We start from the raw sequence: 21,200 nt of genomic DNA, 5'->3' as shown, positions 1-21,200 counted from the left end.
CCATATTCTTTGAGCATGACTTTGTTAGCAGTTTAATTTGTTTAATTGTTCCTATGATACTGCTTTGTTCTTATCCATGATATGTTTGTTATTGCTTTTGTTTTGTATCAGTTTTCAGATGATTCAGCAAGAAGTCGTTTATGTTCAGTGCTCTCTGAGATAAGGCCTGTAGAGCTTATCAAGCCTAGTGGCATTCTTTCTATTGAAACAGAAAAGGTTTTGAGGAATGAGACAAGGAAGCCTTTAGTTAATAATTTGATTCCAGGGAAAGAGTTTTGGGATGCGGAAACATCTCTTATTGAGATAAAGAAACTTTATGCATTATTCAGTGAAAGGTCAAAGTCAAGAAATGAAGTTACTAACAAAGCTGAATGTGTTTATAGTGATACTGCAGCAGATAATAAAACAGAAAGTTTACCTGATGTCATTTGCCAGGTAGTAAGTGCAGGGGAAAGTGGGCAGCTTGCTCTCTCTGCATTTGGAGGCTGTCTGTCTTACCTGCGGCAGGTTTTGCTAGATCAAAGTTTGCTAAGTTTTGGCAAACTTGAGATCTTTCCTTGTTCAGATTTTGTGACTATGCAGTCTGCATCTGATGAAAGCAATCTGGTATTTTCCTCCCAATATGCTCATCTTGTTGAACCTTACATGGTCCTTGATGCAGCTGCCTTGGAGAATCTTGAGATTCTTGAGAACAACCAAGATGGCAGCTCCTCAGGGTAAGTGAATTTATACTTTCAAGTTTATTTTATGGGTATAAGTTTATATTTTGTATTTCTCTCCTACTATTGCTGTGGTGAGTGAGTTTTAATTTCCAGTTCTCTGAATACTGGTGCAATTAGACAATTTTTGATCAATGATGAAGCGAAATGTCGCATAAACTCCATTTTAAATAACTTCTGATTTTGAATCTTATGTATTCAGGACTCTTTTTGCACAGATAGATCACTGTGTAACAGGATTTGGTAAAAGGTTGCTAAGAAAATGGCTCGTGCGACCTCTAAGGCGTGCAGAGCGAATCTTGGAACGCCAAGATGCTATAGCAGAGTTAAAGGTGAGATGCTCCTACAGGTGTTAGTATATGCTTGCTGTCATTGGATATTAAATCAGGTTTGAAATGACACTGTATATTACAACCAAGTTCAACATATGTATATCTAATTTTGTACAAATGCTTTTCATTGGATGATAAGTCAGGTTTGGAATGACACTATATTTTACAATCAAGTTCAACATATGTATATCTGATTTTGTGCAAATGATTTCGTTTACCAATGGTGAGCATGCTTTATGGATTGAACATATATCTCAACTGTGAGGAAAAACAAGAGGAACAATCAGGATAGGAAACAAAGCTGTTTAATATTTTAATATTTTTAAGAACAGATATTGGATTTGATGCCTGCTGATGCATTGAGTAGAAACATAGAAAATAAAGCAAGCATGCCATGGTTAAAGTGGAAAAATAATTTGATGAGCAAGATGCCAATGTAAATCAAATTTGTGTTATGCAAATTACACTATATCAAAATTAAATGACTAAAATTATTTCAACATCCATGAAGTTGTAGCTTCAGAGTGCTTCTTGCGAACCCATAATAAAGAGTGACTTTTGCCTTAGGAAAGGGAAAATGAACTTAATCTCATTTACAGGTATATGACCTGAGTCAGGTTAATCAGGCTCAAGGTTCTGATTTAGCCAACAATGCACATACATATAGATACCAGATACATTGTAGATTGTACACATTCAGAAAGTTGATACAATTTTTACTACATTGATTCAAGAAGCAGTATATGATCCTAGTAGGGAAAAGTTGATCTCATTTACAGGAATAGGACGTAATTCAGGTTACCCAGGCTCGTATTTTTTTATTCACTCAATGTTGCACAGACATATTGTTAAAATTGGCAACTAGGGCCAAACCCTATGTGGGTCATCCTATTTATGGCAGCTGATATTTTTCCTAGGTTCCTCTTGTCGAGAGGTGTAGGATTGATCTCAAAATCATCTGATTCCGACGAGTATTTATGGAGATATGAATTTATTTGTATTTACTTGACAAATTGTCAAAGTCGGTCAGCAGCTAAATGTGTGGCACACATGCCCAGCAAATCATATAAATACAAGTGACGTTGATTCATTTTCAACTCATCTCATCTCTCACATTCTTCTCTCTCCTTGCATATTGGGTACACACAAGGAAGAGGATCTCTCTCATGTGGGAAGTAAGAGGATGCAGGAAAAGGGGCGCAGAAATAGTTGACTGCGTTGACCAACTTTGACGGGGCTGCAGAAGGTCTCTTTGACCATCGTTGACCAAGAGTTGACCTTAAAAGAGTGCGGTTTTGGTGTGGCTGCCTCTCCTATGGAGGCCGCAGATTTTTGCACACAAACCGAGGCAATCTAACCTCTAGTTTGACCAGTGTTGACTGCCCTAGTTTGGGGCAGCAGGTTGACTTCAGTCAACTGCAGTTTGACTGTGTTTTTGGGGCTATTTATGGGCTGCTTCTTCAGGCTGTTCGAAGACTAAATGACCGGGAAATTGACCAAGCATATTGGAAGTCAATTTCATCTCGTTTGACTAAATTTGACTTTGCTGCTACTGATATAAAATTACAAAATTCTGATTTTGTACTATTTCTCTCTGTTGAACTATTGAAGATAAAAGAAGATTTGATCAAAGGGTGCCTCAAGGCACTTCACTGGTTACAAAGAAGCTCTCTCTAATCTGATAGAGAAGGAGACCAACCTGGAAGTTGTTCTTGGGGACAACGCAAAATATCCTGTGAAAGGCATAGGTAATGTCACTCTTAAATTGAATAAGGGTAATACAATTCATTTGCAAGAAGTACTACATGTACCTGATCTCAAAAAGACCCTGGTGTCCATTTCGGCAATGGAAGACAAAGGCTAAAAGGTAACCTTCATTGATAGCAAGGTACGTGTATGGAAAAAGAATTTTAAAGAAGCTTTCACTCTTGGGTTTCGAGTTGATTCACTATATCAGGTTGGAGGAAGTCCGCTGGGTGTCATGTCTTGTGACACATCTCTTCAGTCCGAACTATGGCATCGGAGGTTCACTCACCTTGATTATAAAGCTCTACCCAACACAAGACAAATGGTGACAGGGACCATTCCCCTCAAGCCAAAGCAAGACCTCCGATATATTGCAGTTGGTTCACTCAGACATACTTGGTATGATGCTTGTGAACTCCTTGGGAGGATATTTATATTACCTCACTTTTACAGATGATTATTCTCGCAACACTTTGATATACTTATTGAAAAAGAAGGATGAAGTGTTCTCTTGGCTTTGTCACTTCAAAACCTTGATTGAGAATCAAACCGAAAAGAAGATCAAGATCTTAAGGACTGACAATGGGACTGAGTATGAATCTAATGAGTTTCATGACTTTTGCAAAGAGGCTGGCATTAAGAGGGAGACTACAACACCATATACTCTTGAGCAGAATGGTGTGGCGAAAAGGAAGAATCGTACGATTGTGGAAGCTGTCTGTGCTATGCTTCATGATCAAAGAATTTCGAAGTTTCTATGGGCCGAAGCTGCAAACACCGCTGTATATGTGCAAAATCGATGCCCTCATCAAGCATTGGGTTCCAAGACTCTCGAAGAGACGTTCACTGGTAAGAAACCTGACGTATCTCATTTTAGAATTTTTGGAAGTCTTGTATATGTTCATGTGCTGAAAGAGAAAAGAATAAATTGGGTGCATCTGGAAAGAAAGGAATCTTCGTGGGCTATAGTCAAAATACTAAGGGCTATAGAATCTGTGGTTGGTCAAAGGAAAATTGAGATTAGCCATGATGTCACCTTTGACGAAGATATGGCTCTTAGCAAAGTTGACAATTTTCCTACTCAAAGGGGATCTAAAGAAGCTGACATTAGGGAACCGAAGGAAAAGGAAGATGAGACAATGCTCGATATGGAAGAACCTATGGATGCTATTGATCCCACTCCGCAAGAGCCTTCCTCTTCTAGGAAGAGGCCTTCATGGCTTAGGGGGACACTTGATGATGCTGAAGGACACATTGCACCCAGAGGGACTTTTCGGGAAAGTAAGAAGCCGGCCAGGTATCAGGGATACTTGACCATCATGAGCACGATCATTCAAAATGAGCCTTCATCATTCGCAGAAGCTGTCAAGCATCAAGTATGGAAGGATGCTATGACTGAGGAATATGAGTCCATCATGAAAAACGATGTTCGGGATGTGGTCCCCAGACCCTAGGACAAAGTAGTTGTCACTTGGAAATGGCTTTACAAGATAAAGTGTGCAGTTGATGGAAGTGCTGAAAAGTATAAGGCTCGTTTTGTCGCTTGTGGCTTCTCTCAGAATGAAGGTATAGACTATGACGAGATATTTGCACCTTTTGCCTGATATACCACCATCTGCTCGATCATAGCCCTTGCCGCTTCGCAAGGATGGAACCTACATCAGATGGATGTCAAGACTGCGTTCTTGCATGGTTCGATCAAAGAGGAAGTATATGTGGAACAACCTGGAAGAAAGCCCTTTATGGGCTGAAGCAAGCACCCTGAGTGTGGTATGAGAGGATTGATAACTACCCGATGAAGCAGGGATTCACTAGGAGTGAAGTCGACCCTAACCTTTAGTTTAAGGTTGAAGATGACAAACCTCTCATACTGGTGCCGTACGTTGACGACCTCTTTCTAACAGGTGCAAACCCTCTCATTCACAAATGTAAGAGGCAGTTGGCTTCTGAGTTTGAGATGAAGGACCTAGGATTGATGCACTATTTCCTATGACTGGAAGTTTGGCAGAAACCAGGGGAGATTTTCCTATCTCAAGGAAAATATGTGGTGAAGATATTGGATAGGTTCGGTATGGTGGATTGCAAGCCTGTGACTACCCCGATGGAGCTTGACTTGAAGAAGTTAAGCGGTAGTGCTGCCGGACCTGTTTTACAAAATGCTACCGAGTATCGTCAACTCATCGGAGCATTGATGTTCTTGGTGAACTCCTGTCCGGATATATGTTTTGCAGTCAACACGTTGAGTCAGCATATGGTTGAGCCTCACCACACACATTGGATTGGTGCCAAGAATATGTTGAGATATCTTTGTGGCACAATCACAAATGGTTTGAGATACATTGCTGGAGATGTGAGACTACATGGATATACTGATGCTGATTGGGCAGGCAGTGTGGTGGACCGAAAGAGCACTTCCGGGTGCTATTTCTCTTTGGGATCTGCCTCGATATCTTGGATGAGCAGGAAGCAAAAGTCGGTGGCTTTGAGCATCGCCGAGGCAGAATACATTGCTACTAGTATGGCCTCTTGTGAGGCAATATGGTTGTGGAAGCTCTTCAGTGAGCTGTTTGGATTCATATTGGATACTACCGCGATCCTATGTGACAACCAGAGCGAGATTCGTTTATCAGAGAATCCCGTATTTCATGATCTCTCTAAGCACATCAATATCAAGTACCACTATATCAGGGATATGGTACAACGAGGAGCAATAAGGCTCCAACATATCGGTACAGATGAACAGGTCGCTAACATTTTGACGAAGCCCCTGGGAAAGGTCAAATTCTTGACTTTCTGAGAACGACTTGGTGTCGTTGAGAGACCCTCTTATGAGGGTCGTGTTTGATGCATATATTGAGCTCTAGGAGCTCCAGGGGGCGTGGGGTACTTCTTGGAGTGACATGTGACCACAGGGCGACTCACCATCCCCTGGTGGTGCGCTATGTACAGGGTGAAAGGTTCAACCTTCCCCTGTGACACCTCGTGGCGATTGTGGGATAGGATGATTAGTTCTCCCGTGGTGACTGTGGGACATGATGATTAGTTCTCTCGTGGCGACTGTGGGACAAGATGATTTGTTCTCCTGTGGGCCAGGATGATTAGTTCTCCTGTGGCGACTGTGGACACGATTATTAGTTCTCCTGTGACGATTGTTGGACAGGATGATTCGTTCTCCTGTGGACAGGATGATTAGTTCTCCTGTTGAGGCATCCTACCCATGCAGTCTGGGACTCATGGGAAGTACCTCTCATTTGATCAATGAGTAGGGAAATGGGGTTAGGGACCATTAGTAGCACTATCAATGGACGCATCGTTGTATCTACCATCCTCCCTATGCTAGGATGACCTCCATTGATCTGGGGTTAGTGATACTGTTCTGGGACCAGTGAAAGTGGTATGATGCATTCTGAGACTAACTTCGGGTCAGTGGAGGATGGTATGATACATCCTCGATCATTTATTCTTCTTCATAGTTCAGTAGAGAAGAGCAGAGCCAAGCAGTGCAAGGCAGTGCATTTGATGGCAGTGATAGTACCGACGGTCAGATGGACTAGCAGATGGAGTTCTCCCTAGTTGAGAGAGTGTTAAAATTGGCAACTAGGGCCAAACTCCATGTGGGTCATCCTATTTATGGCAGTTGATATTTTTCCTAGGTTCCTCTTGTCGAGAGGTGTAGGATTGATCTAAAGATCATCCGATGCCGACAAATATTTATGGAGATATGAATTTATTTGTATTTACTTGACAAATTGTCAAGGTCGGCCAGCAGCTAAATGTGCGACATACATGCCCAACAAATCATATAAATACAAGTGAGGTTGATTCAATTTCAACTCATCTCGTCTCTCACATTCTTCTCTCTCCTTGCATATTGGGTACGCACAAGAAAGAGGATCTCTCTCACGTGGGAAGTAAGAAGGCGCAGGAAAAAGGACACAAAAATAGTTGACTGCGTTGATTGAGTTTGACTGGGGCTGCAGAAGATCTCTTTGACCATCGTTGACCAAGCGTTGACCTTAGAAGAGTGCGGTTTTGGTGTGGCTGCCTCTCCTAGGCAGGCCCCAGATTTTTGCATGAAAATCGAGGCAATCTGACCTCTGGTTTGACCAGTGTTGACTGCCCTAGTTTGTGGCAGCAGGTTGACTTCAGTCAACTGCAGTTTGACTGTGTTTTTGGGGCTGTTTATGGACTGCTTCTTCAGGCTGTTTGAGGACTAAATGACCGGGAAATTGACCAAGCATATTGGAGGTCAATTTCATCTCGTTTGACTAGGTTTGACTTCGCTGATTTAGGGTTTGCTGCTACTGATATAAAATTACAGAATTCTGATTTTGTACTATTTCTCTCTGTTGAACTATTGAAGATAAAAGAAGATTTGATCAAAGGGTTTCCCCGCATTGGGGTTTGTCCCTGGCTAGCCGCCACATCTTGTGTCTCTTGTCTTGGCTTGTTTTCTGTAGATCGTTTAATGTTCTATTTGCACTTTACTTTATGTATATGTGATTGCTAATCAGTGGCTAGTAAGAAGAATTGAAGTAAACTGCTCTAAGCATAGAACATACCATAATTTAACACATATAAATGCCAGTTATTGTACATTGGACATCTTCAGTCTTCAGATACGATCTAACTTTCCTGAGGAGGTACAACATGGTTGCCAACTCAGGCTCAAGTCTGTAAGGCAGTATGGGTGCTGCACTTCCATGGCGAATTAGTCTCTCAAAGATTGTTTGTAGAATGGGTTCTTCAAGTAGTTTTCTCGACATCGTTCTAGTGTGTTTAAATAGATTCTTATCCTTCCAAGATCAGGCAAGGTAACAATAGGATAAGGTGAACAATTCCAAGAATAGTCAGAGAGAAGATAAGATAAGATACCCTTTTGGAGAAGATAAGAATGCTAATTTAGGAAATGATATGAAAAGAATATAATAATCCTACATTAGATAACAGAGGATAAAATATCATTTTGGAGAAGATAGCAGTGCTAATTTAGATAAGATAAGAATGATATTCATTGGAGATAAAAAATGGATTGCAAGATTCATTAGTTAGAGCTTCAGAGGGTTATCAAAGCCACATAAGATCATTCTCCAACATGTATTATTGGAAACATCTTCTGAGCTGGTATTTAGCTCTGTTTTCCCTATGTAACAGTGCCACCTCCTTGAATTGCTTTACCCCAGTGCAGTTGTAAATTCTTGTAATGATGGCTGGTACAAACAAGGAAACCGATTATTCAGATAAGGTATGATGTTCTGTCCATACTTTTATTGTGATGGCAGGAAATCAATAAGGCAGCATAACCTCATCACTTGGACCAAGAACCACTCTGGGTTAATTACTTCCATTGTTAAAATTTCCATTTGGCTAACAGAGGCAACTAGTGCAGGAGGCTGCACTGTGGCTGAACCAATGGCAATGCCCTTATACTTGGCTGGCCAAGCTACCAATGCTAGCAAAACTGAAGGAAGTTAATGGTTATCACTTGCTTTTGCATCTCGTTCGTCAACAAAGTCCATTATAATATGGTATGATAGTTGAATTATATTAACAATTTCTTTGGAAACAGCTTCAAATAATTGCAAAAGGTGTTCCAATGCCTGATTATGCCTTCACATGCAATGAGAGCATTGCAACCTTTACAGTCCACTGCAATTTGGCATAATGTAGGATGCAAAAACTAAAAATAATTGCCTTTCTTCACTTTGTCTAGTAGCAGAGAGGATATACAGGAGAAGATTATCTTGCGATTGCTACTGCCACACATTCTGAACATGATGCTAGAATTGCTGTTGTGGTTGTTGTTGCAGCAAGTTATGTGCTTGACATTGGAAAATATAATCCATTGATGCTTGACATGACTTTTTAGTAGTCGTTCTAGCACAAATTGAAAGCTTTTGAAACTGAACAGGATTTAGTGGTTGAAATTGCAAAGGCTGTTTTGAATGATCAATAGTCTTGATCAATACTACTAATGAATCTACAGTGTTATTCCAGCTTGATTCCCTTGGCCATGAAGGTAGTGATGCGTCTCCTTGTAGAAGTGGGTTGAAGCCTGTCCAGGAAAGGTCTCAATTGTCAAATGTTGGTGCTTGACTCTCCACAACCCACTCTCATGATGGATAAAAGTCATCCAAGAGTATGTTGCTTGATTCATGGATTTTTTTCGACAATTGGCTATGCCTCAACCTAAGATTGTATTGAACATGAGCCATGTCATTCAATCTTTTCTTCTCTAAATGGTTCCGCTTCATGGGGTGTATATGCTCGAAAATGCTTCAATTCCATTCACATCTTGAAGCACTGCATGTCTAGCTTAGTATCTGATTTGCAATTTTTTTGCAAATCAGAGCATAGACTACCAAACTGTTGCTACAAATAGGCAGATTGCAATAAGAATTGTAGGAAAAGAAGTTTCAACAACTGGCTTTGAAACTTGGACTCACCTCCTGCAATGAATAACATAATTTGAAAACATTGAAATTTCTTACTTGGTTGATCCTTTGTTCTACTTCTTATAGCCATAGACATGCCAAAGGTAGCAGTACTCATTAAAATTCAAGATATTGCTGTATATCCTGAGCCTTGGTATCAAGAACCATGCACTCAATGCATTTGTACAATCCCTCTTTTACTTGTTAATTTCTAAATTCCAGATTTGATTTTAATTCCTAGTAATTTTTACAACCCCAAAAAATTATTTCTGCAATTACTGAATAAAATGTATTGGAATATTTAAGTAAAAAAAGTTAAATAGTGGAAGCAAACACATGAAATCAATCACAGAAAAATTCCCTCCAATTGATCATCACTGTTTATTTTTAGAACGATTAGGACTCCCTTACTTGGAAATTGAATACTTACAACTATGATGGACTGCATCATGGAGTTTAGTTGCTATTTGTTGGAGATGCACGCACTTACTATTCTTGTCTGCACTTGAGTGTCTCATGTGACTATGCATGTATTAACTATATCAGGAGTTGATTTCATTTTTCTCATGCACACATGAGTTTTTCCTAGTGGACTTTGCTATTATTACATGTACATGAGAGCACACTAGTGGAGGTGGATACATGCAAATTATTTCGAACTCAAAATTTTATATTTCAATTGCAATTAAGTTTGCCTTGCATGTGGGACTACTTTTGTGTCAATTCAGTTCTAGTTTTAGTTAGAGGATGTATGCATGAGTAACATTGGCAAAGGAGGGCACCATCTAAAGGTATTGGGATATTTAATTAGGATTCAAGGGTTGAATACGGATCTACTCATTATCTGAGTTTTGGTATATTCTCCATTATATTCTCCTCCTTGTTCATTCCTCTTTCTTTAGGCATCAAATTTTTAGTTTGAAGAAAGCATTCAACTATTTGAGTGTAGGGATTTGTTGTTATTAGTTGAAGGTTACTGCACTTTTGTAATCAAAACTGATTAAGGTTATGTTTGTAACTCATCTCATTTTCTAGAATTATTTTGAGCCTTCTAGCATGGTTGAGACATTAAATGGGAGAGTCACACTGGGAGGTCTCTTATGGATTTCAAGGAAGAGATATTCAACATGTTGGAAATACTGAGAGGGGGGTGAATCAGTGTTTCCTTTTATTTTTTTACAATTGGTTAGTTCCTTAACATTTATTAACCAAAATTCACATTAAGCATCAGTCATTTAACAAGCATTCATAAAATCATCACATCATTGACAGTACACAAAAGATATCTCTCAACAAATGCTTCGTTATGTATGGTATTGGTTACATTCAATTTACCAGATGAACTGGAAGTACAAAACCCCGCAAAGGTTTTACCAGCAAGGTTGGAAGGAAGGGAATGCTCACTAAGGCCTGAAGAGTTTTTCAAATCTAATCTGAAGGGGTCTTCAGTCCCCTTGTACAACTCAAACTTTTACTTCAACCTTCAACTTCTGCTACTGCCACTGCTGCTGCACTACCACAGCCCACTGTCACTCTTGCTGCCACTGCTGCCACTACTGCTACTATCCACTGTCACTCCTGTTGCCACTGTTGCAACTTTCCACTGTCACTTCAACTGCCACTGCTTGAACTTTCCACTGTCAAGTATCATATCACTGTCATATATACACATCATCAAGGATTCTATTCAATAGTCGAATCTGGTCTCCAAATGCTGATGAACAATGTCAGAACAAGAAGGTCAATTCTGCTTTTACCAAACTGATAATACTGTGAGAACCTATGGCAGTCCTTCATCAAGGTCAAACCCTAATACATTGGTCAAGTCTAGCTCTTGGCAGTAGAGAACCAACCTCATAGCCACTGTTCAAGCTGTCAAGCAAGTCCTGCTCAACATATGAAATTTTGACAATACATTACCACAGTCAACCACTGAATCCACTTATCTCCCAAACATAGCTTTTCTAACCACATCAAGACATAGTTACTGGTTTTCCAACCCTGAAGGTGTAGTGCCACTGATTTGTTTGCAGTCTGAAGAGGAAATTGTGACTAGGTGCTTCTACCTTTGCTTCTTACTATAGAACTGATCACAGTCTATACAATTGCTAAAGATGAACTTCTACCTTTAGGCTCTGTCCCTAGAATCTGAAGATGCTGATGCCTCTGTCACTGCACCTGCTGCTGTTTGTGAGGCTTCCTTCCATGCTGTCAGTTGATGCCTTCAAACTGTCAATGTCTTTTACAGTGAGGATTGCTGGCCTTATTCCCAATTGCTCTCTTTGCATTCTTCTAAAATTCAAGACTTCATCAAAAGATGCCAGACTGAATAATTGGTTTACTGTCAACCAGTACAGAGATTATTGATGACCACCATCCGAAAACTTCTGTTTACATAAGAGGTATCATCACTACAGTAATTCGTGTCTTTTGGTTGCCAGAGGTATGCAATGCTGTCCCAAGGAAAATCCTCACATCATTAATGCTTTCTTGATTTCAAACTTCAAGGTTTTAATGGGAAACCCTCTAGGTGACAGTAATATGCTTCAGGACATCTCATTTAGAAAACTGAGGGTACAAATACAAAGGCCGAAGGCTTCAAGCCATAATCAACTTTCAGCCTTAGTTCTCAACAAAGCTGTGACTTTTGATCTCAACCTGTGTAGTAACTGCAGCAGTATATTCTTATTACAGGGTTTATACATTAGCACATAGCATTATACACCTCGCACAATACATAACACCTCTCAGCGTGGAATCACTTAACGATATTTTCTTCAGATCGATGAGTTCTTATGGCACTGTGTTCTTCATCAACATTCTCATCAAACTGCCATAACTCATTTGTCAACACAAATATATGTATCCTGCTTCATAAATTATACAAAGGCATTACGGTATTCTTGGAAAACTAAAACATACCTTAGATAACCGTTACATATATCATTTTTTGGTCTTGAATAAATCAATACTGTGCACAACAAGGCCTTTACAAATCTCATAGCACGGATTTGGACTTATTTTAAGATAGTGCTGACTGTGAGCATCGGGTGCTTCACACAATGATACACAATCAGGCTTACTCTGGCATGGTTGGATAGCGAGAGTTTCTTGTGGTTTCTACGATCATACATATGTGCAAAATATACAATAACACATCGCAGTCATACATGCGGTGTCTATGAATACGCTGCAGTCTCTGCAGTCATAAACATGATCCTTCATACATACTTTGCAGTCAACATTGGTATTTAGAGTAATCCACTGCGATCCATAAAGTCATATGGACCCACTGCGATGTGTATTCATTGCGATGTCATTGGAACACCATACATACGAAACCTCTCTACAGTGCAATATTGGAGTTTGTGTAGATACTGAAACTGCTCTGATCTTGTTCCAAAGCTTGCCCTAGTAGAGGGCTAAAAATTACATTTGGAGTGAAGATCTTGGGCACAATACGTTGCTCCAAATTTGTGAAATTTCCTCACTGCAGAAAAAAGGCAAGCAGAACGTGGCTAGATAAGTCATAAATTAGAATCTGTTGTTTTAGCTGAGGCTGGAAATTCAAATGGGACAGCGCCGAGTGGTTTTATTACACATGAATTGTAGCCCAAGTAGAATCATCAACGGATAGGACTCATGGCGTTGATTTTATCCAGCATTACCTGCAAACATAAAACTGAACCTCAACGAATCTCAGAACAATAATCCACAGAATGATTTTATTGGATGTCAGAGAAATATGCCAGAGCTAGCATGAAGTGCCTCCAAGTCTCCAATGAATAAACGATAGGATAGCCTCAGATAAACGTCATGGCTAGTTGATATATTTGAGAGCTGAAACGATCCTCAAATTTATATTAAATGAGTGCCTTTTTGAGGAGCTGACTAGCCTTCCAGCTTGGAGCCGATCAACGAAAATGAGAGGGAAAACTGAATTTTAAATTAAAAGGAAATTTGGTGCCAAAGATTAAGGTTGACCTCCAACCATTTCAAATTTGAACTAATCTTCATACCTCTTTATTTAATTTCACCTTTGACTTTTGGAGCCATGGATTAATCTTCGAGGGAATTTTAAATTTTGGTTTAATCCCCAAAATCCCTTCCTTTTAATAAATTTTGAAACCCTCCATAAACACCCTTTTTCCATAACATTATTTAATTAAAATACCTTGTGATTTTAAGCTTTATTTTAGCCAAAGAGAAATTTCCACATCATCACACCTTTTGGAGATTTTGACCCATGCAAATATTATCCAAAATTTTCCATAAACAATTGACATATAGACATGGAGCATAGAAAAACCCTAGCAGTAATTAATTTCATGTAAAACAATGAAAATCTGCAATAAACTAACGATTTTTCCATGAAAAGACTTTTTTCAATCCCAAAATGACATCTCTAAGAGATAAGCCAATCTCCAATAGCAATGGCACCATAAAGATCACGTCTCCACAAGTAGCAAGTTACATAAAGGCTAAGTCGAGTTGTCAAGAAGAGGTTGAAAATTGAAATACAAGTGGGATGATGAAAAGTGAGAAGTTAGTGATCCTCCACATATATGAGGTCTATCACTCACTAATATTAGCCTTAAAGCCCTATGACAAGTTTAATTTTGAGTATGAATCAAGGGAGTGGTTTAGAAGCCAACCCAATGGGTCACAATAATAAAAATATGCCACAAAATCCCACAAGTGGGTCAAAACTCTCCATAAGCAGGACGTCATGCCCTTTTTGGGCAATAAATGTTGTGAAAGTGCATTGATGGGCTAGTGGGATGCCCCATCACCATAATCAACAACTTTAATCCTTGAGGGGATGCCCTCAAGAAGTGACTTAAAACACCTCCAAGTGTCAAAACAATGCTATCGGTGCCCTATGTCACCTTCAAAGGGGCTAGAAGCGTGATGTGGGATCGTCTTCTCACCAGTGTTGGGGCTCCAATTGGTAGTACAAGCCCTCCCTTGTCATCTTGTGGATGATCGTCATCATATGGACTCCAGAAAAAGTCATCCCCATCAAACAATGTCAAGGCGACCCTGGGGGCATGTTGGGTCCTTTGGGTACATCATTAAGAATCTCAAACATTAACCAAGAGGAGCTCAACATTTCAACATCTAGGTGTACTTTGGGGTGTCAGTCATTTGCTGGAGTCATCAAAGCTCCCAACGCTCTACTTTTGAGGGGCAATGCTGCGTTTGCAAGGTCATCATTGCTCTCTAGGAATGTGGTATGCTCTATTTAGTGGAGGCAAGAAGCGTGTCCTCTGGCCTTTGTTGCTCTGTGAAGGACAACCTGGCAAAACCATCTCAAACTCAAGTGAAAGTTACCAATCATTAGGGACAACATTCATAGATGCATCATATTGGACAATACTTAATGTTAAGGGCATAATAATACTTCAAGTTGGGATCACCTTCAAATATCTAACTAGCTCAAGTCTTGTAAAAGTGTTCCCTACCTATGTTAGTGATGGCTAGATGTTCAACCAGATTAGGTGCTTCTAGGCTCTAGCCTCCAAGGGGATGTGACATGTCCTAGGTCAACCCTTCAATTCATAGTTGTTTGTGATGATGTGGCAATAGAGGGGAAATGCTTCATGGCAAGGTGCCATGGTGATGGAGGTCCATAATCTCGAGTGTATGGATGTTTGGAAGGAGCAATCGTGGAGGCATGAATTACCGCTTTACTAGACCAACATTTTTTGCTCCTATAGTGTGCCTTTTACTTCTTTTCAATAATGCTTTAATAGGGAGCATGGCTTAGGTGTCCAAGTTTGCTTTTAATGATATAGCAATTATTTACCCCTTAATGATGAGGCAACTTCTCGCTCATCGGGGTTGAGACATGCAAAAATTCCTTTATTATGTGGTGGAGCATCAAAGGCTCAGGAATTGGGTGATGGCCAGTGAGGGGGTTAGAGCTCATGCTAGGCTTCCATGCGCTAATTAGTGTCTCGACCATCTTTTGCATCTTAATTTTTGTTTTTCTTTTATTGTGACCATTTTATGATTTTACCTTTTTTTTAGTCGCAGCAACCTCTAGGGCAAAGTTTTCGGCCCAAACTCATGGATGAGAATGTGAAGGTGCCAATTTGAATGAATCAATGAGAACAAACCCAATGGATGGACATGAAATTAGGTGAAATAGTGAAGAGTTCTAAGTATGGAGTGGTCATGGACACGCTATTTCAATACAAGTTTCCCAAGTAGTGCCCCTCCTATAACCCTAAGGCCTTAGAGGAGGTCCCACTGGACTAGGGTCAAAAACTAATCTCACAGGTAAGGTGAGAGAACAAGTTTACAGTCATGAATGGCCAATCATTCAGATGACCCCTTGATCCATGTAAGAATGCCCATAACATTATGTAAAAGCACATGATTGGAAAATGGCTAAAGTACCTTCTAAATGATGACCCACCTTCTTGCAAGAGGAATGCTGGATAGTGAGAGGTGTCTGACTGGTGCAAATGGTGGAGGAATGTGGCATATCATCATATACTGAGCAATGTAGGGCTGCTGGCTAGCTGGCTGTCCAAAGGAGAAAAGTTATCTCCTATGGGGTTACCCACTTTTTGGTGGGTAACATGTACAATATGTGTAAAGTTCTGGAAATCTTGTTGAAACTTGCATACTTGTTCTCTTGTTTGGGAGTGTCTTCTTATATTATTAGTACCATGATCATATCATCATTTCTGTTGGCTATTTGATGCTTTGAATGCACCTGTGCGCCATGCTTTATTGCTTCGTATATGGGAGCTGCAGTTTTCAAGGTTTTTGATGTTGTCTATTCAAAGTGACTTCAGAGAAGTGAGATAGCATCTTGTTACAGGTCTCAATTCCAGTACATAAACAAAAAGGTCTTTTTTGTTGTCAGTTTGTTTTTGAAAATGTTTGTCTGCAAAAAGTGAAAGTTATTTAATCTAAGAAGAACATGAAATATATATATATATATATATATATATTTTTATCTTTTTTATGAATGCGCCCAATTTTATCCATGTCAAAACATGTGATACCCTCCATCAGTTGCCTTATCATTCCACAAGAATTGGTGTTTGCTCTAAATCATTCCTAATTAAGCACATAGAAATCATAAATACTTTGCAAACCACCAACTAACAAAGGTAAATCTATTGTCAGTAATTCTAGTGGGGTGAATGTCTCTTAAGTGCAAATGCTGACACACTATTTTTGAGCAATGGGCATGATGAGTCTTGCTAGTGAGATTTCTCTATCTCCTTTTTCAGGTGGTAAGGGTGCTGAAATTTTAATCCAGTGGAAATTACTTAGGATGTGTCTTTGATCAGTAATTGTGCACATTTAATGCTTGTGGGTGCATATAAAGCACCTGATTAACTAACAACACTTGTGGTTGGTTTGGTAGTTTGAGTGGCCCCAGGACTGTAATTACTTTGAAAACACCTAGTATCCATGGAAAGAAGAAAAATAACTTATTGCCATATTTGTGAGTTCTACGATCTCAGTCCATGATAGGATTTATAAGAAAGTTTATCACATATTCACGTAACCATTTCTGAGGAAAATAAATATTTGTTGAATTAAAGGTCGGTTTGTAACATATTCAGATGATATCTTTATCGAGGCAATGGCATTGATTCTCGGAATCTTGAATGCATAGGGTGCGGTTGTAGATTTTGGTTCTGCGATCAAGTTTCGGAAAGAATTAACGAAGTTGCCAGACATGGAGCGAATGCTTGCACGCCTCTATTCAAGCAGGTTAGGTCCTATGCAATCCAGAGGTTTTTGTATTTCTCCTGACCTGTGCATCTATTTCTATCTTGGTTATTTCATTGAAAAAGTATTCACGGTATAGCTGTATTTCATTTTATTTAATGTGCATGAGCATCGAAGTTTCTGTATTATCTCTGTTTGCCTTCAGGATGCGGAACCAATTTGACTTGTTTTGAATTTAGGAGAATCCTAAGAAAAATAGAAGGAACCAAATTGTAGTTGATTCCTTGCATGTTTCAGAGACATTTAAACCATTTAAAAGACATTTCTTTGGCAGTTGAGGGCAAGGAGTTCTGAACACGATGGATAATGATGATCAATGAATGAAAATATGAAAGCACACTGTATATCTGAGAGTGCTGAAGAAGTTTGGGCAGTGTCAATATTCCAGAACAGATTTAATGAAAAGCTATGCATAGTTGCTCATCTCTATTCTAAAGATTTGCAAACATAGGAAGTAACCTTTGCCATCAAGATGCCACAAAAGACAAAGAATGGAAAACAAGTAATCAGAGAGTTAAGGGTGAAAAGATGTTATTAGAGAGGTAAATATGGTCATCATTTGAATTTTAAATAATCATAGTATCAAATTCGTTTTCTAAAAATATTCGAGTTACCAATTTTATTTATATTATTTTTTTAGTTTTAGGAAACCACGGGGAGAGATGAGGCTGAATGGTTACTGTTGCTGCAAAATTTAGCAGGCCTAGTGCACAACCAAAATTTAGCAGGCCTAGTGCACAACCTCACTAAGCAGAACCAGACATTATGGAAACAAGAGAAAGGGTTGCCATCATTACCTCGACAACCTTTCTCCTGCTCTTTAGTGGTATTTGACCAGAAGGGAGGCTTCCTTAGATCACCTGAAGGATGCTCAATTACCATCGCTGAAGGTGATAGATAAGAGGTCTACAAGATGGGATGAAGCATCAACAAAGCCTAGAAGGCCTAAATGTTCTATGCCAAAGTACAAATGCTCTAATCCTAGACCAAATAGATGGATGTTATAAGTTAAGATTTTGCTGCTTTGCAATCATAAGGTATGCAATGTCATATAAGAGCCAACGAAAATGCCTCTCAATGAATAATCAACAAAAGGGAACAAGGCCTTCTTACAAATGGAATTTTATGGCTGAAAACATGCATAAACAACAGCATGAAGATGACGCGATCCCTAAGAGTAAGGTTTTAACCATGTGTCAATGCTAAATTTTGATTTTTGATCATTTATTGATAAAATTACTGCTTAATGAACCATAATCATCAACCAAAATTTCACTTTTATGCAATTATTCACACTTAAATCCAAGTTGCTAACCCTAGACATTTAGTAAAAAGAAAAAAGGAAAGAAAATTTAATTGACTTAGAGAGTGATCAACACGATTTTATGATTAGTGCCTTATCCTAAATGGGTTTAATGGAGTCTTTTAGGGCTAAATTCAATGAAAACAGTTTTGATCAAGGGGGGATGAAGAGGGCATCCACTTTAAAACCCTAATTGTTTATTTTGTGAGGGGAGAAATTAAATATAAAGAATGCACAATCAGAGTTTCTTTATAGGTTTCAATGAGACAATTTTGTATGCTATAATGGAGCAAGATTTCAACACAGATTTAGCATTTAATCATGGTATAACATAGAAACCCTACTGCACAAATACAATATGCAAAATATAGAAGATAAAACATGAAACTTACAAAATTCTCCAAAAAACACTCCTTTCAATCACTGGAGAACATTTCCATGCAAAATACCATCTCCAAAAGAATTCACACCACTAAAAAGATCACGTTTTGGCCCGTCGTCCACGAAATTGAACACGTAGGAATGTGGGAAAAATCCTACCTCACAAGGTGTGTGTGCTTTGTGGCAACGCTTAAAGAAGAGGTTGTCACCTAATCCCAACTCTCTCCGTAAGCTAAGGGGGGTGGTACCTAAGGAAGGTTCTAAAGGATAACTTGCTAGAGATAACAAGTTCCAGGAGACGGTCAATAAGGCTATTGCCATTTAATGTAACTTGAAATGAAATTAGAGATTAATTTAGCAAATACAAATGTTTATGAGCATATGAATATCAACAATATGGATTCAATTAATTTAACAAGATATCCCGCAAGACAAATTGTGAGAAACCAATGCCTTAAATATAACTTGCAAGAGATATATGCTGAAAAAGAAGTTGCAATACTTGCATTGAAATATGATTTTCAAGTGACAAGAATAACAAGCTGCAAAACAAGTGTTAGTGAATTAAGACCACAATAGATTATACACCAATCTAAAATATGAGCAACAAGATTGAAATAGAACTTGCAATAGGATAATACTTGTACTTAAATGAAAGATGCTCAATTATGATATAACGTTTAAAGGACAATTAACGTAAGCGTGAAAATAGATTAACAAGTACAAGAATGTTAAATGAAAGGCTTGCAAGTGAATGAGATGCTCACAACCAAAACTTGTACAATAAGCAATTATATGTAAAATGAGACAAACTTATGTGTGAGTGTGTGAAGTAAAGAGTGATCTTGGTAAATTTTAATTAAATGCCTAATCTAAGGTTTGACTTCCCCTCAATTCCTTGAACTTGGTAAGGATTGAGGTAGTTGCAAGAAGGCTAAGTGAGTAGGCTAAGGCCTCGTTAACGATACCCCTTAGTTCTTCAATACAACCCGCATGCCTTCATTCTTACAAGGGACTTGGTCAGCAAGAGTACTATGAGGTCATGCTTTTTAACCTTTGCTCCAAACTCAAATTTAGGGAAATTGAATGATAGTTGAGGAGGTATCCTAAATGTCTATCAACCAAGATTATGCTTGATTAATTTTAGAGAATCTAAAAAAAATGCAACTTAGATGCTAAGTTAATACAATTGCTTCAAATGAGATGAACAATTAAATAGCGATGCCTCAAATGTGAAATATCTTAAAAATATCAATAGAAAAATACCATTTTACTTTAATGATCAAATTATAATTTGAGCACAAATTATGATATCAATTTGAGATTAGCTTATGCTAATGATCAATGAAACTATTTCAAGGCACTGATGAAACTACTCAATGAAATCAAAGCGAGTTAGTCCAAGAAATGGTGAGTGAGTAAAATGAAAACTAGAAATTAGATCTAGTAGATGATGCAATTAGCAAGAAAATAAACTAAGCTAACAATGCAAAATGAACAAGTTAGTCACCAACCATCAAAGAGATCCTCCTTCCAAATGGTGAGGTGGGATACCAAGGGTAGAAACCTCAAGATCCCTCAAAGAAGCTTCTCTTATTAATATTACAAGTGAAACTCTCTTAGAGAGAAGCAAGGGCTTTAGATCTTTAAGGAGGGTTTACAAAAAATAAAGCCTCAGGAGCAAATAGCCTTCCTTAAGATATCAATATTACAAGTGAGAAATTTTTACAATGATTATGGCACAATTTGTAGTGAAGTCTCCCTTAATAAGAAAATTATTTTCCTCCAAGAGGTTTTGCTCAAGGAGATAGACGTCCTAGCCATAGGGGCAAATATGCACAAAAGAGGAAGAGAAATCCTCTCATATGCTCACGACCAAGGGGAAAAAGGGCTAAAAAATGTAGATTTGAGGTTTTTCAAGCTTCCAAGAGATTTTCCCTTCAAAATCAATCAGAGCATCAGCTGTGCATTAAAGGGTGTGGATTTTTCGGATCCCCGGCAACGGAAAACATGTGTTCAAAGTGTTACAAAGACCATCTTCTAAAAGTTAAAGGTAACACAGCGCCAACGTTAAATGCTGAGACCAGCAAGGTGGAGCCAGCTGGTGGACAAACTGACGCTGTGGAGTCTAAACCTACGCGATGTTGTAGTTGCAGAAAGCGCGTTGGATTAACAGGTTTTAAGTGTCGTTGCGGAAGCACATATTGCGGTGTCCACCGATATCCGAAGGCATTATGTTTGATCAGAGATGACGAACAACGGAAGAGAATGATACTTGAGGATTTACGAAAAGGGCAACCATATAAAAACCTAGCACGGAGACTTTTGCATCGTAAAGGGCAGTACAGCGAGCAAGAATTAAACTCGGTGATTAAACATGTCTATGGTATTGACAACAACCAGGCACGCTTTGTATTTGATGAGAAAATGCCCGGACGGATACATGATTCTAACAAATGGAAAAGGACCGATGTAGGGTTCGTATTTGATGGTAGGTTATACTCATATCAGCCCAGGGAACCCA

At 38.9% G+C, this 21,200-nt stretch overlaps 1 protein-coding gene across 2 annotated transcripts in view; it reads left to right on the top strand.

Moving 5' to 3' along the window:
• The window catches only part of MSH6 (MUTS homolog 6), a 197,637-nt gene that overhangs the window by 85,641 nt on the left and 90,796 nt on the right, over positions 1-21,200 (top strand). For both annotated transcript variants that reach the window (XM_089458271.1, XM_089458272.1), the window contains exons 9-11: positions 112-716; positions 922-1,051; positions 16,877-16,974. In XM_089458271.1, coding sequence (XP_089314397.1) covers positions 112-716; positions 922-1,051; positions 16,877-16,974 — 833 coding nt within the window. The remainder of the gene's footprint in view (positions 1-111; positions 717-921; positions 1,052-16,876; positions 16,975-21,200) is intronic.

The sequence above is a fragment of the Pinus tabuliformis genome, chromosome 7, assembly GCF_031772625.1.
Source record: "Pinus tabuliformis cultivar Carrire ecotype Pingquan chromosome 7, CPIR1, whole genome shotgun sequence".
NCBI lineage: Eukaryota > Viridiplantae > Streptophyta > Pinopsida > Pinales > Pinaceae > Pinus > Pinus tabuliformis.
This window is presented reverse-complemented; position numbering and strand designations above follow the sequence as displayed.